Below are 18,641 nucleotides of genomic sequence, written 5' to 3' on the forward strand. Positions count from 1 at the left end.
CGGTGCAGTCAGGGCTGGCAGCCACCAGAGCAAACGCTCTTCAGTCATTGCTAAAGCAGTGCGGGAAACAAACAGCAGCCAGAGGAGTAAACTCCAAGGTGGACTTTTTGCACCCATAGCTAGTTCCCGAGAGCTCTGCTGCGTCACACGAATCAGGGGAGTGCGGACTCACCCGATGCTCTGAAGCACCACCAGAGAAGAATCAAGGCCTAGATCAAGAAACAGCATGAGCACATATTGAGAAGGGCTTTCTCTAGAGCACGTAATCCACCTCAGGCCGCCCATGAGCTGACCAGGGCACAACTAACACCCGCAGGAGGGGAAAAAAACCCCACAAACGCTCTTTCAACATCAGCCCTGACAGCAATCCTCACTCTGCCCAAGTTCAGCGATTTGAACATCAATTCCAGAAGTGGTCTCCTCAGCTTTAGGATACTCAAACCCCCGATCCCACCTGCCACTAAAGTGCCTTAAGCAAGTGCAGGACACTGAAGGATGAAGAACATTCCCATCAGAGACCACAGGATCAGGAGCCGCAGACCCAACTCGGTTCAAACACACCACACACCAGTATCGCTCTATTTCCAGATGGAAAATACCAGTACTTAAAAACCAGCCCTTGAACCGTGACAGTTTTCAGGCTCATTCCTAATCCTTTCAGCCTTACTTTTACTTTATATAATAGCCTAAAAGAATAAATCTTTCTAGCTGATTGTGTGGTGGAAGGGAAAGCTGAGGAAGAAAATAAGCGAGACTGATTTACTAACTCCTCTAAGGGGAGAGAAACAAGTGCTCACTCTCTGTGGGCGACTGCCAGGAAAGAAAGCAAGTAGGTGTATTTATAGCAGCATTTATAGAATAGCTTACTGAGGACAGAAAGACAGAAGCAGCAGGCTGTTGCTCGGCAAGCTGGTACAAAGTTTGACTTCCAACTTGTAACTAAATTCCATGGAAGACCAGTAAGTTTAGCAGTGCTACTTTACTGGTTACATACAGCAAAACACTCACCAGAAAGGTCGGGATCAAGGTTGCTGTACTCAAAACAGTGTTATTTTTGTCGTGACAGGTTAATAAGAACGCAAGAACACAGTAACATTACAACGAAGGCACTGCGCACAGCCCCAGTAATAAGCAGGGCGCGCTTTTGCCCCTCTGCTGAGCCCAACAACAGAAGGCAGGCGCGGAAGCACCGGCACAAACCGGAGCTCAGTAAGCGAGGCCGAGGCAGGGACTACTGGAAAAACCCTTTATTGCAGTAACGCGGCCGCCGCGCTCCTCCCGGTGCGCGGCCCATCTCCACCGAGCAGCTGCCAACCGGCCGCTCCCAGCAGACGCCGTCAGGCTTCAGCACCTGCAACACAACAGCGGGGGGCGCGGCGGTTTCGGCGACGGCCACGGGCGCCGGGCGTCGGCGTCGGCCGGGCTCCGCGGGCGGCCCCGGGCTCACCGGCTCAGCGCAGCCGCCGGGCCTCACGCTCCGACTCCAGCAGGGTGAGGACGTCGCCTTCGCGCACCGGCCCCTTCACGTTGCGGATGATGGAGCGGCTTGTGTCGTCCATGAACTCCACACGCACCTGTGGGGCGAGACGGCGTCAGCCCGGCCCCGGCGGCACCGCTCCCCGCCCGGGCCCGGGCCCAGGCCCAAGCCCAGGCCCAGGCCCGGGCCGCTCACCTGCGTGCACTGCCCCTGGGAACCGGTCCGGCCCAGCACCTTGGTCACCTGCAGGGACAGAGCAGGGGTCAGCGCACAGTCCCGGCCACGATCCCGATCCCGATCCCGGTCCCGACCCCCCCGACCCCCACCCTGGCCAGCTTGATGGGCTGCACACGGCTCGTGTCCATGGCGGCTCCGCGGCGCGGGGGAAGGGGCGTGGCCTTCCCCGCCCCGCCTTATATAGCGCCAAGTCTCGCGAGACCCAGCGGCCCTTGCGCGCTCCCGCCGCCTCCCCTGTCCTTCACAGCGGCCAAGATGGCGACGGCCACTCGCCTCGTCCAGCGCCTCCGCAACTTCTTGGCGGGGGTAAGGGCGGCCCCGGACCCCTACGCCGCCGGGGATGCCGGGCGCTGCGCACCCCCCGCGGGCCGCTGGCAGCGGCCCGCGGGGGTGCGCAGCGCCCGGCATCGCCTGAGCCGCTCTCGCCTTGCCTTGCAGAGGGACCTCCAGGCCAAGCTCTCCCTGCGCTACACGGAGATCTCCAAGAGGTGCCGGCGGGGCGGGCTGGGCTGCGGGTTTCGGTGTGAGCGCTGAGGCCCGCCGACCGCGACTGACGCTCTGGAACCGTTCTCTGTCTAGGAGCCAGCCGCCGCCTCGGCTCCCGGTGGGTCCCAGCCACAAGTTCGCCAATAACTATTACTGCAGCCGGGACGGGCGCCGGGAGTCTCTCCCGCCCATCGTGGTCGCGGCGGCGCAGAAAACCCTCGCTGCGGGGGCTCAGGCGGGCAGGTAGGTCGGGCCTGGTCGGTCCCACAGCTCTGCTGCTCGAGCTGAGCGGGTTTAAGCCTTGTTTGACTCGCACCAGAACTCCTCTGATGCGCGGTATGGGGTTGCACAGGTTGGTAGAAGAACGCGGAACTAATTCTTTTTGTATCTCCTCTTGAACAAGCGAGGTGGCTGGAAGTTGGCTTAGCAAACCCCGTTAGCTGGAGTGCATCCAAAGAGCAGTGAAGCTGGTGAAGAGTCCAGAGAACAAGTCCTGCGAGGAGCGGCTGAAGGAACTGGGGTTGTTTAGTTTGGAGAAAAGGAGGCTGAGGGGAGACCTTATCACTCCCCACAACTACCTGAAAGGAGGTTGTAGTGAGGTGGGGGTCAGTCCCTTTTCCCAAGTAACAAGTGATAGGGTGAGAGAAAATGGCCTCAAGTTGCGCCAGGGGAGGTTTAGATTGGATGTTAGGAAAAATATTGTCACCGAAAGGGTTGTCAAGCATTGGAACAGGCTGCCCAGGGAAGTGGTAGAGTCCCCATCCCTGGAGGTATTTAAAAGACCGTAGACGTGGCACTTAGTGGCATGGTTTAGTGGTGGACTTGGCAGTGCTAGGTTAACGGTTGGGATTGATTATCTTAAAGGTTTTTTCCAATCTAAATGATTCTATGAATCTGTAATAAAACCTGTACTCCTGATTGATTAAATCTGAGTCTGGTTTTCATGGTGGTATTAAAGCCTCTTCTCTCTTCCTTCCTTTACCCCAGTTCAGGTTCTGCAGTGACAACAGCTGAGAAAAAACCAGTGACACCAGGACCAGCACTTAAGAAGTGGGAAATCTCAAAAGACCAGCCCTATTTGTGAGAAATAAATATGATGAGGCTGGATGTGCGGGTCACAGTTCGTTACAAAGCAGCACTCTACTGAGGAGGCCTGCAGTGGATTTAGCTACAGTGATGTGTGGCACTTGTCCTTGTGCTGCTGATGCATGACTAATAAATGTATTTAAAGCTGTAATTATCCCCACCACCACCATTTTGTCTGTTCTGTTTGAATTATCCAAACTCCTACTCTTTAATACTGTTCTGGGTGAAAGGTTTTCTTGAGGGAATAGCAACATAGTACAGGCATTGAGCTTTGGGCTCAGCGGATTTGTAAGCTAGAGTTGCGATACCGCTTAAGGACAGAGCTGAATAAAACACACCCTAGCCCAGAAGGGCCCGGCACTCTGGTTTTGCAATAAGAGGCGTGCGTTATGTAGCCTGTGGCACTCTTACCACAAGCATCTGGTTTCCCGGCCAGGCTGCCGTGCTGCAGCGATGCATGGTTCAGCTGCCGAGCACAGCACGGTAGCGGTTCAGCTGCCGAGGAGAGCACGGTAGCGGTTCAGCTGCCGAGCACAGCACGGCAGCGCGGCCCCACCCGATGGCCCAGGTCAGCCGGGCCCAGGCTGCGGGCCCTGGCTGGCGGTTCGCCCGCGGCGGGCTGCCGGAGGGCACGGCTGCTGCCGGCGCTGCGGGAGGCGGCGGGGGGTGCCGAGGCAGGCACGCTGCGCCCTTGCGTGCCCCGCCGCCTCCCGGGGAGGGTCGTGGGCGCAGCTGGGCGCGGCGGCGGCCGGGCCCCCGAGGCCGAAGCGAGCTGGGGCCCGCCAGGCCCCACCCCGACCCAGCGGAGGGTCGCGGGGGGGCGGAGCCTCCTCCCGGCACGTGGCTGCGCCCCGCCCTCCCGGGCATCCCATTGGTGGAGGGCATGGCAGTTGCGCAGGCGCCCTACCAGCGCGCGGCCGGCTTTATAGCGGAGCGGCGGCGCCGGCGGGTTCTGCGCGTGGGGGTGCAGCATGGCACGGCTGCTGGCGCTGGCGCGGCCGCTCCCGCTGCTGCTGCTGCTGCTGCTGCTGCTCCCGCTCCCGCCGGCGCTGCTGCTGCTGCTCCCGCCGGCTCCGCCTGGGAACGGTGAGCAGGGGCCGGGGGCGCGCGCGCGGCCGCACCGTGTCTCGATGGCGCCTATTGGCTCCCCGCGCGCGACCTTCGCTCTCATTGGCCGGTGCCCCCGCACGCCCTGCGCGCGGGCTCCCCTCAGTGAGGGGCGCGGGGTCCCGGCGGGCAGCGGCCCGGGCTGGGGGGGGTCCCGGGGCCTCGCCGCGCCGCCTCACCCCCTGCCCGCCCCACAGCCTCCCTGCCCGCCTGCCCGCCGGCCCAGTTCCAGTGCGAGCCCGGCGCCGCCTGCTTCCCCCGGGAGTGGCGCTGCGACGGGCACCCCGACTGCGAGGACGAAGGGGACGAGCAGGGCTGCGAGACGGCGACCCCGGCGGAGCCCAGTCCTGACGACGCGTGGGTGACCCCGCCGCGGAGCTCGGCGGTGCTGCCCACCGGCAGTGTAGGTACGGGGGGACGGCCCCGTGGATCGGCCGGGGGGGCTGAGCCCGCGGGAGGCGGCGCCGGAGCCCCGGCTGGCGGCGGCCATGCTCAGGGGGTGATAAACCAGACTAAAGCCTTTCATCTCTGTCGTTTATAGCCTCTCTGAGACAGTTGCATTCATCGCGACTTGCTTTGGGCAGAGGAAGCGCTGTACGCTTACCCCCGCCTTAAGCGTCTTCCTGTGGAGACGGCGTTTAAACAGCCCAGGGCTTCCTCGGGAAGTGCCTTTGAAGTACCTTCTTCCAGAACACGCGATTCTGGCTGTTTCCTTCCGACAAGCCAGTGACGCTGCGGTCTCTGTCCACCCTTCTGAGCTCCTCTGACCTCTGGGGAATGGACAAGCTGAAGGGAAAAAGATGGGGGAAGCACTTCTGGGCTGTGTGGGCAGGATGAGAGCAGCAGATGCTGGTATCTGTCAAACTAAAGGGTGTGTCTGCATCCCCAGGACGGTTTCCATCTGCTGCTCTGCTCCGAGATGCTCTGGAGCTTCCTTTGTCACAGACCTGTTGGCTGCCTGAGGTGCTTGAAGTGCTGTTCCAGCTTCCATTATCCCAGGGGTTTTTGTGGTGTCTGGGAGCTGAAACACTGTGCGTGTGGAGAGGAGGGGGATTACTGCAGGTGTGAGAGACTTGTTTGGATTTGATGCCTGCACCAGTTCAGTTGGTAGGTGGGGAGATGAGCTGCATTTTGGTTGTACCTGGGGCTTCCCAGTGCCATGAGGAGAGGTTAGGATGCTGCAGCTACAGCTTGGAAATTTCCCAGCTTTCCCTGTTATGCATTTCCAGTAGGCCTTTTTTTCCTCTGATGTGGGCTAATCACACTAACGGCAGATAAGGTTTTGCTTAAATTGAAAAAGGCCTGTTGGTACTCTTCAGGTGAACTGGGAACTCAGCCAGGTTTGGATTGGAGACTGCTTTGAGTGCTGACCATAAGGTGAGTTGGAAGCCTGATGGACTTCTTGCTCTTTCCTTGTAGAGGCTTCAGCTACACCTGTGACTGGGGACTCTGTGCCATCGAGGAGTCAAGGCCGCATGTGGATCTTGATTATTGCAGGTATGTGAGACTTGGAGTGCTGCACATGGTCTTGGTCCTGTCTTGGGCTATAAATTGAGTATCCTGATGGAGTTGATTCTAGACCTGTATCAGTAGCTGCTTTCACTGGGCTGGGAGGTCTAGGGGAGGCCTTATACCACAGCTTAGTCGTTCCTCTGACTTGGACACACTGTGTTCTTGCAAAGGCCGTCCCATGCGATCTGGCACTAACTCACTTCCTCTCTCTGTCCCTTATCCTTGAGGGAGGCTGCTGATCTCTAGCTGTTGGCTTAACGCTGTTGAGCGACAGAGCCCAGTACTGATGTCCAGACCACGTGCAGTGAGTGGTTCTCTGCTTGTGCACTCTCCTCTCTAGTGCTCCTGAGCGTCCTGGTAGCTGTGGGTTCTACTGCTGTGTGGGGGCCTGTCCAAAGTAAAAAGTAGATCTGACATCTTCAGTCTTGAAAAAGCATCCAAGGAACAGCTGATGCCTGACAAGAGCCAGACAGGCTCATTTCCCTGAAGGGTAAGTTTCCTGCACCCCATGCGCTCTGTGTGCATGAGGGAGAAATGCCGCCTTGCCCTGCATTTCTAGCCCCTAGAGATTTCCCCTCTGGGAATAGCTTTTCCCAGCTGTTCCTGCTGCTGCTGGTCAGCCACGTGCTTGGGGTTTCAGTCTGCCCTGAAGCAGCAGAACTCTCCCATTACCTCCCTTCCTCACAATCAGACATGAAGGCTCTTGCTTGACTGCAGGAATTCTTGCACAGCCTAATCTGAGAAGACGCTGGCTTCTTTTTGTAGTGATGCACTGGTCTCTGTCCTTCCTCTGCTGCCAAGGACACTGAGCACTCTTGCTGAGATACTAATCTTCTGGTGTGGGTTGTTTTCCTCCACTTTGCACAAACTGAAGTCAAACCAGGCTTTTGCCCAAAGGACTGTCAATAACCAGGTGTTTTTCTGTTCTTGTAACAGAGATCTTTACCATGAGGTGGTAAGATGGGACTAGCCTGGTCTCCCTCCTGCTCACCACAGAGGCTGACTGAATTGGACAATAAGCTCTCAAATCTGGGTTGTTACACTGGAATAACAAGAGTATGCTCCCCTTGGAAATGGGTCTTAGATTCTGGGACTACTTTGGCTCTGGAGATAGCACAGGACCTTCCCTGGTGCTGTGAAATCATCCATCACAAAGGTGGTGGAAATGTCTTCATTGTTCTTGCCTGGGGCTTGTTAATACTGATTCTCACCAGTGTGGCCTTGGACCCAAAGATTTTATTCTTCATGAAATGACAGGTGCTGGGGGCTATTCAACTGTTTCCTTCCACTTCCAGCCAAGAGACTTTTTTCACCTGCCCCATTCTTCCCCCTGGATTTTGTCAGGGAATAGGCGCTTTCTCATCTGTTTCGGTAGGAGCTCACTGACTCCACACAGATCAGACATATACTCCGTGGGTTTTTTTGATGCTGCCCAATCCAATGTTCAGGAAGCTTTTACTGACAGACCAGCCCCAGAGGTGAAAGTTGAAAAGCTTCCTGTCTGCTCTGGCTTTGCTGTGCTGCCACCCTGAGCGAGTGTGGGGTGAGCAGCTTCTTGGCACGCTCCCTCCCAGCAAGGGTCTCCACCCTTTGCAGAGCTGCACTTTCCACCCCAGTGCTGAACTCTGAATGTTGCTTCTCTAACACTGTGAGCAGTGTCTTCCTTAAAACTGTTTTGACAGGAGTGGTGTCCCTCAAGGGTCTATACTGGGACCAGTGCTATTTAATATCTTGATCGGTGGCGTGTATAGCTACCCTCAGCAAGTTTGTGGATGGCACCAAGCTGAGTGGTGCAGTTGATTCACTTGAGGGAGGGGATGCCATCCAGAGGGACCTTCAGGCTGGAGGAGTGGGCCCATGTGAACATCATGAAGTTCAATAAGGTCAAGTGCAAGGTCCTGGACCTTCATCAGGGCAATCCTGAGAAGGCTCTGGAGAGACCTTATTGTGTCTTTTCAATATATAAAGGGGACTTGTAAGAAAGATGGAGAGAGGCTTTTTACCAAGGCCTGTAGTGACAGGACAAGGGGCAACAGTTATAAACTGAAAGAGGGTAGATTTAGACTGGACATAAGGAAGAAATGTTTTACGATGAGGGTGGTGAGGCACTGGAACCGGTTGCCCAGAGAAGCTGTGGATGCCCCCTCCCTGGAAGTGTTCAAGGTCAAGTTGGACGGGGCTCTGAGCAACCTGATCTAGTGGAAGATGTCCAAGCCCACAGCAGGGGGGTTGGAAATAGATGATCTTTAAAGGTCCCTTCCAACCCAAACCATTCTGTGTTTCTATGAGGTTTTGAGTGTTTGGCTGGTTTGTGGGTTTTTTTCTTTCAGCTTGAAATAACTCATGTCTTGGACCAAACACTGTCTGTGCATTGTGGATGTGTAGCTCTTTCCGAACAGCTCGGTGCTGTACACTTCTTGGAAGAACTGGCGGTGGTGGGAAGCAGTTACTGACCAGTGCCTCTAGTTCACTGTTGACTGCGTACTCCTTGCACAAGTGTTCACGGAGCGCACAAAAGATAGAAAGCTGCTGCCTTGGCTGCTGATCTCTGTGCCTTAAAGGTGAGAACTTGGCTTGCCAAGCAGACGCCGGTCATCAGCCATAGAGCAGGAGTCTTCCACTCCTGGACAGCATGTAAGTGTGCTTCTGTACCCCACGGGAGAAACTTCTATATGCAGTATGGAGTACTGACTTATTCCAGTGCTGCTATTTTTAGTACCAAGAGGTCATTTGCAAGGGTGCACACAACCTTGCTTCTGTTCCATAGAACAAGTGGAGATAGCTGTTGGTGAATGACACAGGAGAATAAAGAACTTGAAAGTAATGAGTTCTGGATATTTTTTATTTTTCTTGGATTTGCGCACTTGCTTGAATTCTGTCGTCGGGAGGCTGGGGGCTGCATCACCTTTGGATTGTCATGGATTGTCACATCCTGGGAAAGAGGGCTTGTGGTGGGTGGGCTGGCATGGGCAGATAGGACAAGCAAGTGCTGCTGTGCATGCCTGGGGCTGAAGTGATTGCAGCACACATCAGCTGTAATAGAAAAAAAAAAAAAATGAAATAGAGGGATTAGAGTGAATGGAGTGGGTGGAGACGAGAAACAGCTGGCACTGGCACCAGGGGTACTACTGCAGAGTGGGTGAAAGTGCAACACTTCACCAAGAACAAAGCCAAAAACTTAAGACTGCTTGAGCTTGTTCCTGCTTCGTTAGAGCAAGTGAAAGGAGCGGGATGCCCAACAGAGTGGGAAGGTGCTTCAGAAATCCCAGCAGCACAGGGCTGAGCTAGGGCTGATGGGCGCTTGTGCTGCCAGAGCCACGTGGCAGAGGTTGGCTGTCACCAGCCTGTCCCAGAATCATCCTCTCAGCTTGAGCCGCTGTTCTGTTACGTGGGGCAGAGCCCCTTGCTCTGTGCAATGGGGAGCAAGGCTGGTGGGTAAACTCAGCAGTTGCAGCCTCTTCCCACTGCAAGATCATGCAGGTTTTGCTTACTTTATCCCTGAGCTGAGTGTTTCAGGGTTGAAAGAAACACATTTTTATGGGTCTTGTGCCAAAACTTGGGTCCGTGTTTGTGACATTAATTTCTGTTCCTTGGTCCGGTGCCAGAAGCATTTTTGTTGTCCTAAACCCCAGGCTCAGAGGCTTCAGCTGTAGTGGAGCATGAGCTGCTTTTCAGCCTAGGAGCAGCTTTGTGCTCCAGGTCTCTGTATTTAATTGGGTCAGTTCATGGAAATCAATGTGATGTTTTACATGCTGAGGTATGATCGTGTTCCAGGGTAAGATGTCAAAGATTGGTCCACTTAGTTTTGGTTCCCCTTTTACTTGCAAATCCAAACGATTGTTTCCTCCTCTTCAGTTCCTAGAGTTCAGGGGAACTTTTACTGTGTACTTGTGTTTCCAGTGTCCCATTCCGTGTTCCTGCCCCTGCTTGTGGGGCTAAATGGGGCTGAAGGCTGGTGTGATGAGCAGGTGGCACAGGGCAGCGGTGCAGGAGCAACCTGCCACGTTGGGGATCTGCTCAGGCACTGCGTGGAGGGTGAGACGGTTCCTTCACCCCTTCCCCTGTAAATCTGTGCTGTGGGGTTTTGAGGGATGAGCTGGGAGGTAGCAACTGTTTCCCTTCTCTGGGCTATGACAGCTGATGGAGCAGGGGCAGCTGCATTAGCGCTTGTGTGCTTAATGAATGACTGGTGCCAAGAGCAGCATCTGTTGTGGGGATACAAAGCCAATACAAATCCCGCATGTCCACACCTTTCTGTGCCTGGCAAGGGAGGTCTTTCAGGGTTACATCAAGGCAAGTTCATACTCTCTTTTCAACTTGCTGTCGTGGGTGCCCTCCTTGGAAACAGGGTACTGCGTGACAAACACAAACAGCTAATAAGAGCAGAATAAGGAACAAGAGAAGTGCAGAGCTGGAAATAGTTCCTTACATAAAGGGCTGGTGCTTCAATCTCATTATTGTCTTAAGGAGCGGACGCTTAGCTGCCTCTGACTCCTACGATGCGAACTGCAAGCTGATAAGCAATCGGCTTTGGGAACCTGGCAGGGGCCACGTGGCACCATGACACGGCCAGTGCCCCTCGGGTAGCAGCTCACCACTGCTTCTCTGAGCTCACAGCGCTTGTCCCAGTCAGCGTACGCCTGGTGGGAGCATTCCCATGAAGCCAGAGCTGCTGTCCCATGGCCCGTAATGGGAATCAGTGGTTCGGAGGGTCAGGCACGATGAGGCAGCTGGGGACGAGGCATGTGAGTGTCTCTCCCAGCCTGAAGATAGGGGACTGCCGGCGCTGCTGCCGGACACCGGAGGAAGAAGAAGTCCACATCCCGTTTGCACAGGACAGCCTGGTAAAGCAATGGAGCTCCATGCAGAATGTGACGGACAGAAACCAGGAGAAAAGCAAGGCTCCCATCCAAAGGAACAAGTACTTGCTCAACATTAACGTGGGTGGCAAATTGTTTCAGATAGCTTACAAGGTAGTGGCCCGGTATCCCATCACCAGGCTTGGGAAGCTGGCCCTTTGTACAGACCCTATGAAGAAGCTGCAGCTCTGCGATGACTACTCAGTGCAGAAGAATGAGTACTTCTTTGACAGAGATCCTTCAATTTTCCATTACATCTTCCACTTCTACCGCAGCGGGGTCCTGTGGATAATGGATGAGATGTGCCCCAGTAACTTTGTGGAGGAAATAGAGTACTGGGGAATCCATCTGAAATACTCCCAACACTGCTGCCGCATCTTGTTTGAGGAAAAGCAAGATGAACTCAGCGAGTACCTGAAAATACAAAAGGAGCTGGAGGCAGAACTGGAGCCGCTGGACTCAGCAGAGCAGTTTGAGGGCAAATTTCTGGGACCATTTCGGAAGAGGATCTGGAACCTTATTGAGAACCCATACTCTTCTGTCCCAGCCAAGATCATTGCTGTCATGTCAAGCGTCTTTGTGCTTATCTCCATCGTGGGCATGACACTGAGCACAGTGGAGGAGATGAAACACAAGACAGGGAAGATGTGGATGGAACAGCTGGAGATGATCTGTGCCATCTTCTTCACCTCTGAATACCTCATGCGGCTCATATCCTCCTCTAGCTTCAAGAACTTTTTGCGGGCAGCGTTTAACGCTGTAGACCTGGTGGCCATCCTGCCCTTCTACATCCAGCTCCTCTTTGAAAATCTGGATGAAGGAGACATGCTTTACCATGAGGAACTGCACAAGATGGAGAATGTGAGCAAGCTGGGCAAAGTCCTGAAGCTCATCAAGCTCATGAGGATCTTCCGCATCCTCAAGCTGGCACGCCACTCCACTGGCCTCCGGGCTTTCGGCTTCACCATGCGCCAGTGCTACCAGCAGGTTTGCTGCCTCCTCCTCTTCATCGCCATGGGGGTCTTCACCTTCTCCGCTCTCATGCACTCAGTGGAACATGATGTCCCAGGCACCAACTTCACCAGTATCCCCTACGCATGGTGGTGGGCAGCGGTAAGGTGTGAGCATCTTCTCCCAGAGAGGGGTGAGATGGGGCTCCGTGGGTAGGGGCTGCCCTGGTGCTCGAGGGATTCGACACTGCTGCTGGCCAGGAGGCAGAAAAGGGCCCAGTCTTCCCACCAGCTCAGTAATGGTGGGAAATCCAGAGCACTGCACACTCTAAGAAATCAGAGATTTGGACTAAGCTCAGAGGCTCAAAAGCTGGCGCTGGGGTGGGATGGTGGAACAGAGGTGGTGGCCTGGGAACCTCCAGGCCTGGGTTAGTCACAAGGGGGATGTGCCTCAGCCCAGGCTTTATCTGTCATGGGACCCAAGTGTTGGGTGGATGTGGTTCAGACCCCATGGGCATGGGGACAGCCGCCCGGGACAGCCTGTGGCTTGTGCAGCATGGCAGCCCGGCTGGGCTTGGGATGTGTGAGCGGGTCAGAGCTTGTGGACCCAAGCCGGGGGAGCCAGGGCTGCATGCGGGAACCAAGGAACCATGGTCACACCATGCCTCAGCCCATGTCCTGAGAGAGGACAACAGGCTGGGATGTGCTGCAGCTGGAAACAGGAGTCCTTGTTTGCTGCCCTGCTCATGCCAGGAGCCAGCAGCTCTGCTGAGCCGAGGGCTATAATAAACCTGGGATTACCTCTGAGATGAGGAGCAGATAAAGCACTTGAGAGCCAGGGGTTACAAGGGCATTTTGATTTACGGATGAAATGATCACACAGATCACTTCTGCTCTTATAATCCCCCTTGGCCACCACAGGCTGCCTGCTTCAAATTCATCCCTCCTCGAGGAATTGCAAAATCACTTAGCAAAATCACCAGATTTGAGTATTTAAATGTCACAGGCTGATCCTGTCCCTGGTCACCATGGCTCCATGCAAAGCCCAAACCTCTCTGCCTCAGCTTTCACCCTGTCCCCATAGTCCTACTCCCCTGTCATCCAAACGTGGTTCCTCTGGGTGCATTCCTGGGCAGTGCCTCTGTTTCCCTTGGAGGGAGGGTCTGGGAACCTTCGTTCCCATGGGACTGGGCAGCTCATGGCCAGGAAGCACTGGAGCCGCTGCTCTGTGGGGGCAGGAAGCTCCAGCAGACAGTCTGGCTACTGGGGAAGGTTCAGCTCGGTGATGTCCAGCTGCTTTTGAAGAAACACACGCAAAGGGGAGGAGGGAGCAGGGAGGCTTGCCTCTGGTCTCTGCTGTTGGGGCCTCATCCAGCCCTCCCCTTGGGTTCTCCAAGCCTGCCGGGTGCCGCCTGGGGAACTGAGCCCTGGCCATGGAGGCTGCTGGAGCGGGGACAGCGGAGCTGGCTGCAGCCACGGTGCAGTGCCATTCCCAGCTGATACCTGGCTCCTGCACAGGGGCAGAGGGAGGTGGGTCCCAGCACCGGCAGGTGGGGTCTGCTGGGCTTGTTCATGTAGAATTTTATCCTTTCCCTTCCTCACCCAGGTCAGCCTCTCCACTGTGGGCTACGGAGACACCGTGCCCGACACGGTGCTCGGCAGGATGGTGGCATTTGGCTGCATCTCCTTTGGCATCATCCTCAATGGCATGCCCATTTCCATCCTCTACAACAAGTTTTCTGACTACTATGCCAAGCTGAAGGCCCATGAGAATGAGACCAGCCACTCACTCAAGCTCTCCAGGAGGATCTGCTTGAAGGAGCGAGTCCTGCGGAAGCTGTCGGAATGCTGCAGAGCTGACCCCCGCTGTCACCACTGACCACCAGCTCTTCACCCCACCGTCACCCTCTCTGCCACGATGTGTCCTGCCCTCCAGCCCAGCCGTCCCTCCAGCAGCTCCTGTCCCCTAGGGGGGCTCCTCAACTCGGGCAGCGAGCAGGAAGTCACGGCAGCGCCTGGGGGGGTTTGCTGTTGTACAGGTGCCGCTGCCAGCTCGGGCTCTTTGGCGGGATGAAACATGCCCATGACTGTGTTGTGACTGTGACTTCCTCAGTATTGCGAGCTGGACCCTTCTGTCCCGCAGAGCGGCCGGTAAAGGACCAGCTAAAAGGCGTGCTGTACGGCCGAGGCAGGATGTCTGTCTGTTGTGGTCTGGGGCATGGGGCACCCCGAGGACACAGGGAGCAAGCAGCGGGATGGATGGGGCTGAACTCTCATTTTCTGAGGATGGTAGAAGTGGACACCCATGATGAGATGAAGCCCAGTGTGACCCCTGCACAGGCACTGCTCTGCTCCCGGGTTGAGTGGGACAAACACAGGCTCCCCCGCCAGACAGTGGACCAGGACCCCATGATTCCTTCCCAGCCAAGCAGATGTTCAGCCCAGGCTGAGTCCACCGTAGGGATTTGGGTGAAGGCCTACAGAAAAGACTGCAGCCATGCGTCCTTCCAGCCAAACCCACTTTCCTTCCTGCTGCCCTGGGAGCCTGGGGGCACGGTCCTGGCTGTGGATGCTGCTGTGATGGTGCTGCAGGCACCCTGGGGGAGCAGAGCTGGTAGCCAGAACATCCCCAGGAACAGGCATTTAATAAACCAGGCCAAAACCATTCATTGTCTTGGATTATTGGCCAGGCACTTTGTGTAATTTAGTAAACTGCTCATAATTTGGGGGCGAGGAGGGGACGTCTCCCCAGGGCTCACAGCCACCTCTCCTGCCTATTGATGGGAGGACAGGGTGCTCGTGGGTTGCAGGTGAGCCTGGCTGCATGTCGGGTTTGGGATGAGGTGCCTGGCCCTGGGTGCTTTGGAAGAGGAGCTGGGACAGCTGCATGTGCTCAGGCTGCACCGCTTGGCTCTGCCCTGCGGTCACCTCCCGGCAGCAGTGGGGGACATATCTGTGGGGCACAGGAGAAGGATTTGCCCTCTGGTGTGGGACTGTATCTAGGTAGTGGGCTCCCGGGGGGGTTCACCCTTCCCCTGGGTAGGATGGGGAGGAGGACCCCAGGCTGCAGGGCAGGCAGCATCAGGGAAGGGCTGGCATCTGCTGATGCTGCTTTCGGGTGAGTGGTGGGAGGAAACTGGTGCCCACCAGGCCAGGGTGGGACAAGCTGGGCTTGGAGATGAAGGGCTCCTGGGGGGGTGTTTCTGGTGTCAGCCTGGGACCATGGTTAAGCTGCTGCTGTTGGAAACTGTTGGAAAGAGGCTTGGTGGGGCTGAGCCCTCTCGCAGGGACAGCCGTGCTCCCGCTGAGTCCTGGACCGCAGGGGACAAGGGGGCTGTGCCAGCAGGGCTGAGACAGGGACCCCTGCCCCGACCCCCCAGAACCTACACCCACTCCCTGTACCCACATTGACACCTGCCCTCTGTACACCTCCCCAGCACGGGCCCGACCCCACAACCTTGGTCAGCTCTGTTTTCCAGCCCATTTCTCTTCCACGAGGAACCTTCTCGGGATGGCACAGCCTCCTCCAGCCATCTTCATTCAGAGCCAGACTTCCACACCACCCACCTGCCCCAGCACCATCACCTCCAGGCACCTCTGCCTCCCCCCTCTACCCTAGACCCTGTCACCGCATCCCCCCACACTCCCCCATCACCTGCTCGGGATCCCTCCCCCTCGCCGCCGCCCCCCCCCCCCCCCCCCCCCCCCCCGGGCGGGCTGGCTGATGGATCCTGAGATCATTCAGCTGCCAAGGAATGGGGCTCAGCAACCAACACACAGCCCGCACCTGCCCCCAGAGCCTGCGTTGCGGCTGGCTCTTCATCGCTCTGCTTGCACCACCCCTCCCTACGTCCGCAGCGTGTTTGCTCGCCCTTGGCCAGCCCCGTCCCGGGTAGCAGTCCCACAAGCAGCCCTCAGAGAATGACACTTTTAATAGTTCCACTGAATTAATTTTACAAGCCACAATAATGCAGAAATGTACAGACATTTACAGGATACTGTACAGGCAGTTTCTGTCATATATTAGTGCTCTTGCTATATACATATAGTACAGCCTGCAGGAAGCCTTTGCGTGGACAAGGAAACCTGCACCCCTGCGCAGGGCACCCCGAAATGGAGCTGTTGCCCCAGGGCTGCCGAGTCGCACAGCCTCACTCAGGTCAATTTAAGCAGAGCTCGTCCCTGAGCTTTCTCGGGCACTACCGGGGGGAGACACCACGTGGGGCAGAGCCAGGCACCCCCTTGCTTTGCTCGCCCCAGTCTCTTTTAGGGGGTTTTGTGGGACAGAGACCCCCAAAGAGATGCTCTGGAGGGAGTGGGAGCAGCCTCCGCCATGGCGGCGTTTCCACCTTCCTGTTCCTGCCTCAGTGGCAGCCGCAGCTCCCAGCCACCATGTCGTCGTACTGCTTGAGGACCACGTTCTCGTCATCATCGAAGTAGAGGAGGTTGATGGAGTAGAGCTTGTCGGGCACACAGCAGGGGCTGCTGACGCCCTCGCTCAGCTTGAGGGCGTTGATGATGGACTGCACGGTGGCATGGTTTGTCGGCCGCATGTTCTCACCCAACGGGAAGGGACAGGAGCCCTTGCAGTGGTAGGCATTGTACCCTCGCGGCGAGATGATCCAGCCGGACCAGCCGATCTCCTCAAAGTCCACGGACAAGGGATGCCTCTGGCAGGGCTGGAGCCGGTCCAGCGAGCGTGTGCTGCGCAGCCCGGTCAGCTTGGGCACTGACATCTTGGCGGGGAGAATGGGAGCCTGAGGCTGTAAATCTGCCAGAAAGGAGCAGCTGATGCCATTAGCCATTGCACGAGCCTGGGAGGAGGGAGAACATGGTGCAGCCCCCCTGGCCACCCCTCCCCACAGGTTTTGTCTGCAGCTGTCTGGTGCAGCGAGCCCTTGGTCACAGGCAGAGCCAGCAGGAAGTGACAACCTCACAGCCTGTGGCTGCACTCATCAGGGCAAGCAAAGTCCAGATTTACATCTGCGAGTTTGCACCCCTGCACAGACTAAACCAGAAAGGAGGTGGCCTTTCCCTCTGGCCAGAGAAGGAGCTTTGGATTTGAAGGAGCCCACGTGCAGGGAGCACCCCAGTGCCCTGTGGGCGAGGGGATGGCAGCACCGAGGGAGCCATGCCAGGGTGTGTGGGACCTACCTGGGAAGCTGGCCATGGGCAGGGACGCTCCCCGGCGCCCGTCGTCCGTGAACAGGACCAACATGGGCTTCTTGCTCTCGTGGTGGTCCCTGCTGGATGCGAACTGCAGCAGTGGGGGATCGAGCGGGCTCCCGCCCATGCCCTGGACCGTCACCAGCAAACCCTGGTTGCTGCTTTCATCTTCAGTCCAGTCGCGAACCTGGGGAACCAAACCAGTGTCACCATGGCGCCGCAGGCCAGGACAGGCACCGCGCCGGTGTCCCCACGGCAGGAGCCAGGCCAGCAGACCCAGCGCCCTGTCAGCAGCAGGGCAGCATGAACCAGGACCCCCGTGGCTACGCTCCATCTCCCAGCTGTGGGAAGGGGCTGTGCTGCTCTGGGGCTGCGGCACAGGGGACAGCGCAGCAGGATCCAGCACCGGTGTTACCTGCGGAGCAGTGGGACCGGTCTGGGGCAGGATGGAGCAGCTCCCCGGGGCTCTTGGCAGGGCTCTTAACCCCCCACCAGCGGCTCCAGAGGGGATACCCCTCCACATTGCTGCAGAGACTACAGCTAGGACATTGCATCAGAGCCTAAAAGGCCACTGTGGGTGAAATGGGTTAAAAAAAGCTCCTGCATGCAAACCTGCAGGGTTCCCTCTGTGCCACGTGAACCAGGGGAAAAGCAACTCACAGCCTGTGTGACAGCAAAGACCTCCCAGCCAGAGCCCTGCAAGGAGACGAGCCTGGCTGCCAGCAGCTTCTTCCCTCCGGGGGCATCTGGCTCGCTCTTCTCCAGCACTTGGTAGATGCTGACCTGGGGAAGTCAGCAAAGGGAGGTTACCACCAGCACGTCCTGCCCAAGGGGAAAGACCCCAGACATAGGTACTGGGGAAAAAAAAGATGGGAGACGGGGGAGATGCCAGCTTGGATTTATCACAACCTGCCTTGGCTGGTGCATGCACAAACCAGCATGATATTTAATACCATTTAACCATATTGCCATGGTTAAACCATCGTGATTCTCTGTGCAATGCAGCAACATTCAGTCACATGAATTTCCCAGAGCCAGGCTGCGCTCCTGCTGCAGGCAAGTGAGTGCAGTGTGCCAGTGACATCCCCGGCCACAGGCTGGGGGACATCCCTGTTCCCATCCCCACCCCCATCCTGTCCCTACCCCCATGTCCATCCCGTCCCTATCCCGTCCCCCTCCTCACCTGGCAGAAGTGGTGCCTTTTGGGCCCGTCGGTGGCCCTCGGCCAGAGGCGGAAGAGGTGCAGCTCTGCTGTCAGGATCTTCTCGTTCTTGGCCACACTGGAGAGGGCAAAGAGGAACCGCATCTTTTCGCCGTGAGCTGGAGGGAAGGACGGGTTGAGAAGCAGAGCCAAACCAGGGGCAGCAACTCCACTGACCACGCTTGGCCCCTTCCAGCAGCCCCGCCCCCAGCACCACTGGGACACACACCCCCCTTACTTTTATCCAAGAAGCTGCGGACCGTGTTGCCTTCCAGGATGTCAGGGTTCTTGGTGACACCATCTGCGTTGGCGACGGTGTTGAACAGATCCACCATGTACTGGGGCGGCTGCTTGAAGTGAGCCGGGGGGGGTGGAGGGTCTTCCATGCCAAAGACTTCCAGCAGCCTCTTCAGCGCCTCAGCCCGCTGGCTCGCCACCCCAGCTGGACTCGGGCACGCCGGCTTGGCCAGGGCCAGCAGCAGCAGGACAGTCCCCAGCATGGCTCTGCTGTCCCTGCCCCAGCTCGACTCCCCTCCCTGCCTCCCCCGTGCTGCATTTAT

The 18,641-nt window shown here is 57.1% G+C and overlaps 5 protein-coding genes across 6 annotated transcripts; 3 read left to right on the plus strand and 2 right to left on the minus strand.

Annotated features, from left to right (window-relative positions):
- Positions 1-1,232: 1,232 nt before the first annotated feature.
- RPS28 (ribosomal protein S28) lies at positions 1,233-1,863 on the minus strand. The gene is made up of 4 exons (XM_075723603.1): positions 1,804-1,863; positions 1,673-1,720; positions 1,448-1,574; positions 1,233-1,351 (listed from the first exon to the last, which is right to left on the minus strand). Exons 1-3 carry the CDS (start codon positions 1,840-1,842, stop codon positions 1,452-1,454), a joined length of 210 nt encoding a protein of 69 aa, XP_075579718.1. The 5' UTR covers positions 1,843-1,863; the 3' UTR covers positions 1,233-1,351; positions 1,448-1,451.
- An 81-nt stretch (positions 1,864-1,944) lies between these two features.
- On the plus strand, positions 1,945-3,628 carry NDUFA7 (NADH:ubiquinone oxidoreductase subunit A7). The gene is made up of 4 exons (XM_075723600.1): positions 1,945-2,020; positions 2,153-2,202; positions 2,294-2,443; positions 3,188-3,628. The coding sequence occupies exons 1-4, from the start codon at positions 1,970-1,972 to the stop codon at positions 3,282-3,284; spliced, it is 348 nt and encodes a 115-aa protein (XP_075579715.1). The 5' UTR covers positions 1,945-1,969; the 3' UTR covers positions 3,285-3,628.
- Positions 3,629-4,257: 629 nt separating this feature from the next.
- Positions 4,258-6,342, plus strand: CD320 (CD320 molecule). Of its 2 annotated transcripts, XM_075723599.1 has the most exons (4): positions 4,258-4,372; positions 4,591-4,800; positions 5,813-5,890; positions 6,246-6,342. In XM_075723599.1, the coding sequence occupies exons 1-4, from the start codon at positions 4,258-4,260 to the stop codon at positions 6,311-6,313; spliced, it is 471 nt and encodes a 156-aa protein (XP_075579714.1). In that variant the 3' UTR covers positions 6,314-6,342. The 2 variants fall into 2 exon arrangements, 1 of the variants encoding a protein (XP_075579714.1); XR_012831775.1 differs by lacking the exons at positions 4,258-4,372; positions 4,591-4,800 and having other exon boundaries at positions 5,858-5,890; positions 6,133-6,284.
- Positions 6,343-10,562: 4,220 nt separating this feature from the next.
- Positions 10,563-13,593, plus strand: LOC104032390 (potassium voltage-gated channel subfamily V member 2-like). Its single transcript, XM_009484719.2, has 2 exons — positions 10,563-11,877; positions 13,321-13,593. The coding sequence occupies exons 1-2, from the start codon at positions 10,585-10,587 to the stop codon at positions 13,591-13,593; spliced, it is 1,566 nt and encodes a 521-aa protein (XP_009482994.2). The 5' UTR covers positions 10,563-10,584.
- Positions 13,594-16,078: 2,485 nt separating this feature from the next.
- On the minus strand, positions 16,079-18,581 carry LOC104034312 (bone morphogenetic protein 2). Its single transcript, XM_009487272.2, has 5 exons — positions 18,320-18,581; positions 18,064-18,200; positions 17,541-17,663; positions 16,869-17,067; positions 16,079-16,485 (listed from the first exon to the last, which is right to left on the minus strand). The coding sequence occupies exons 1-5, from the start codon at positions 18,579-18,581 to the stop codon at positions 16,079-16,081; spliced, it is 1,128 nt and encodes a 375-aa protein (XP_009485547.2).
- Positions 18,582-18,641: the final 60 nt, after the last annotated feature.

This window comes from Pelecanus crispus, chromosome 20 (genome assembly GCF_030463565.1).
Source record: "Pelecanus crispus isolate bPelCri1 chromosome 20, bPelCri1.pri, whole genome shotgun sequence".
Lineage (NCBI taxonomy): Eukaryota > Metazoa > Chordata > Aves > Pelecaniformes > Pelecanidae > Pelecanus > Pelecanus crispus.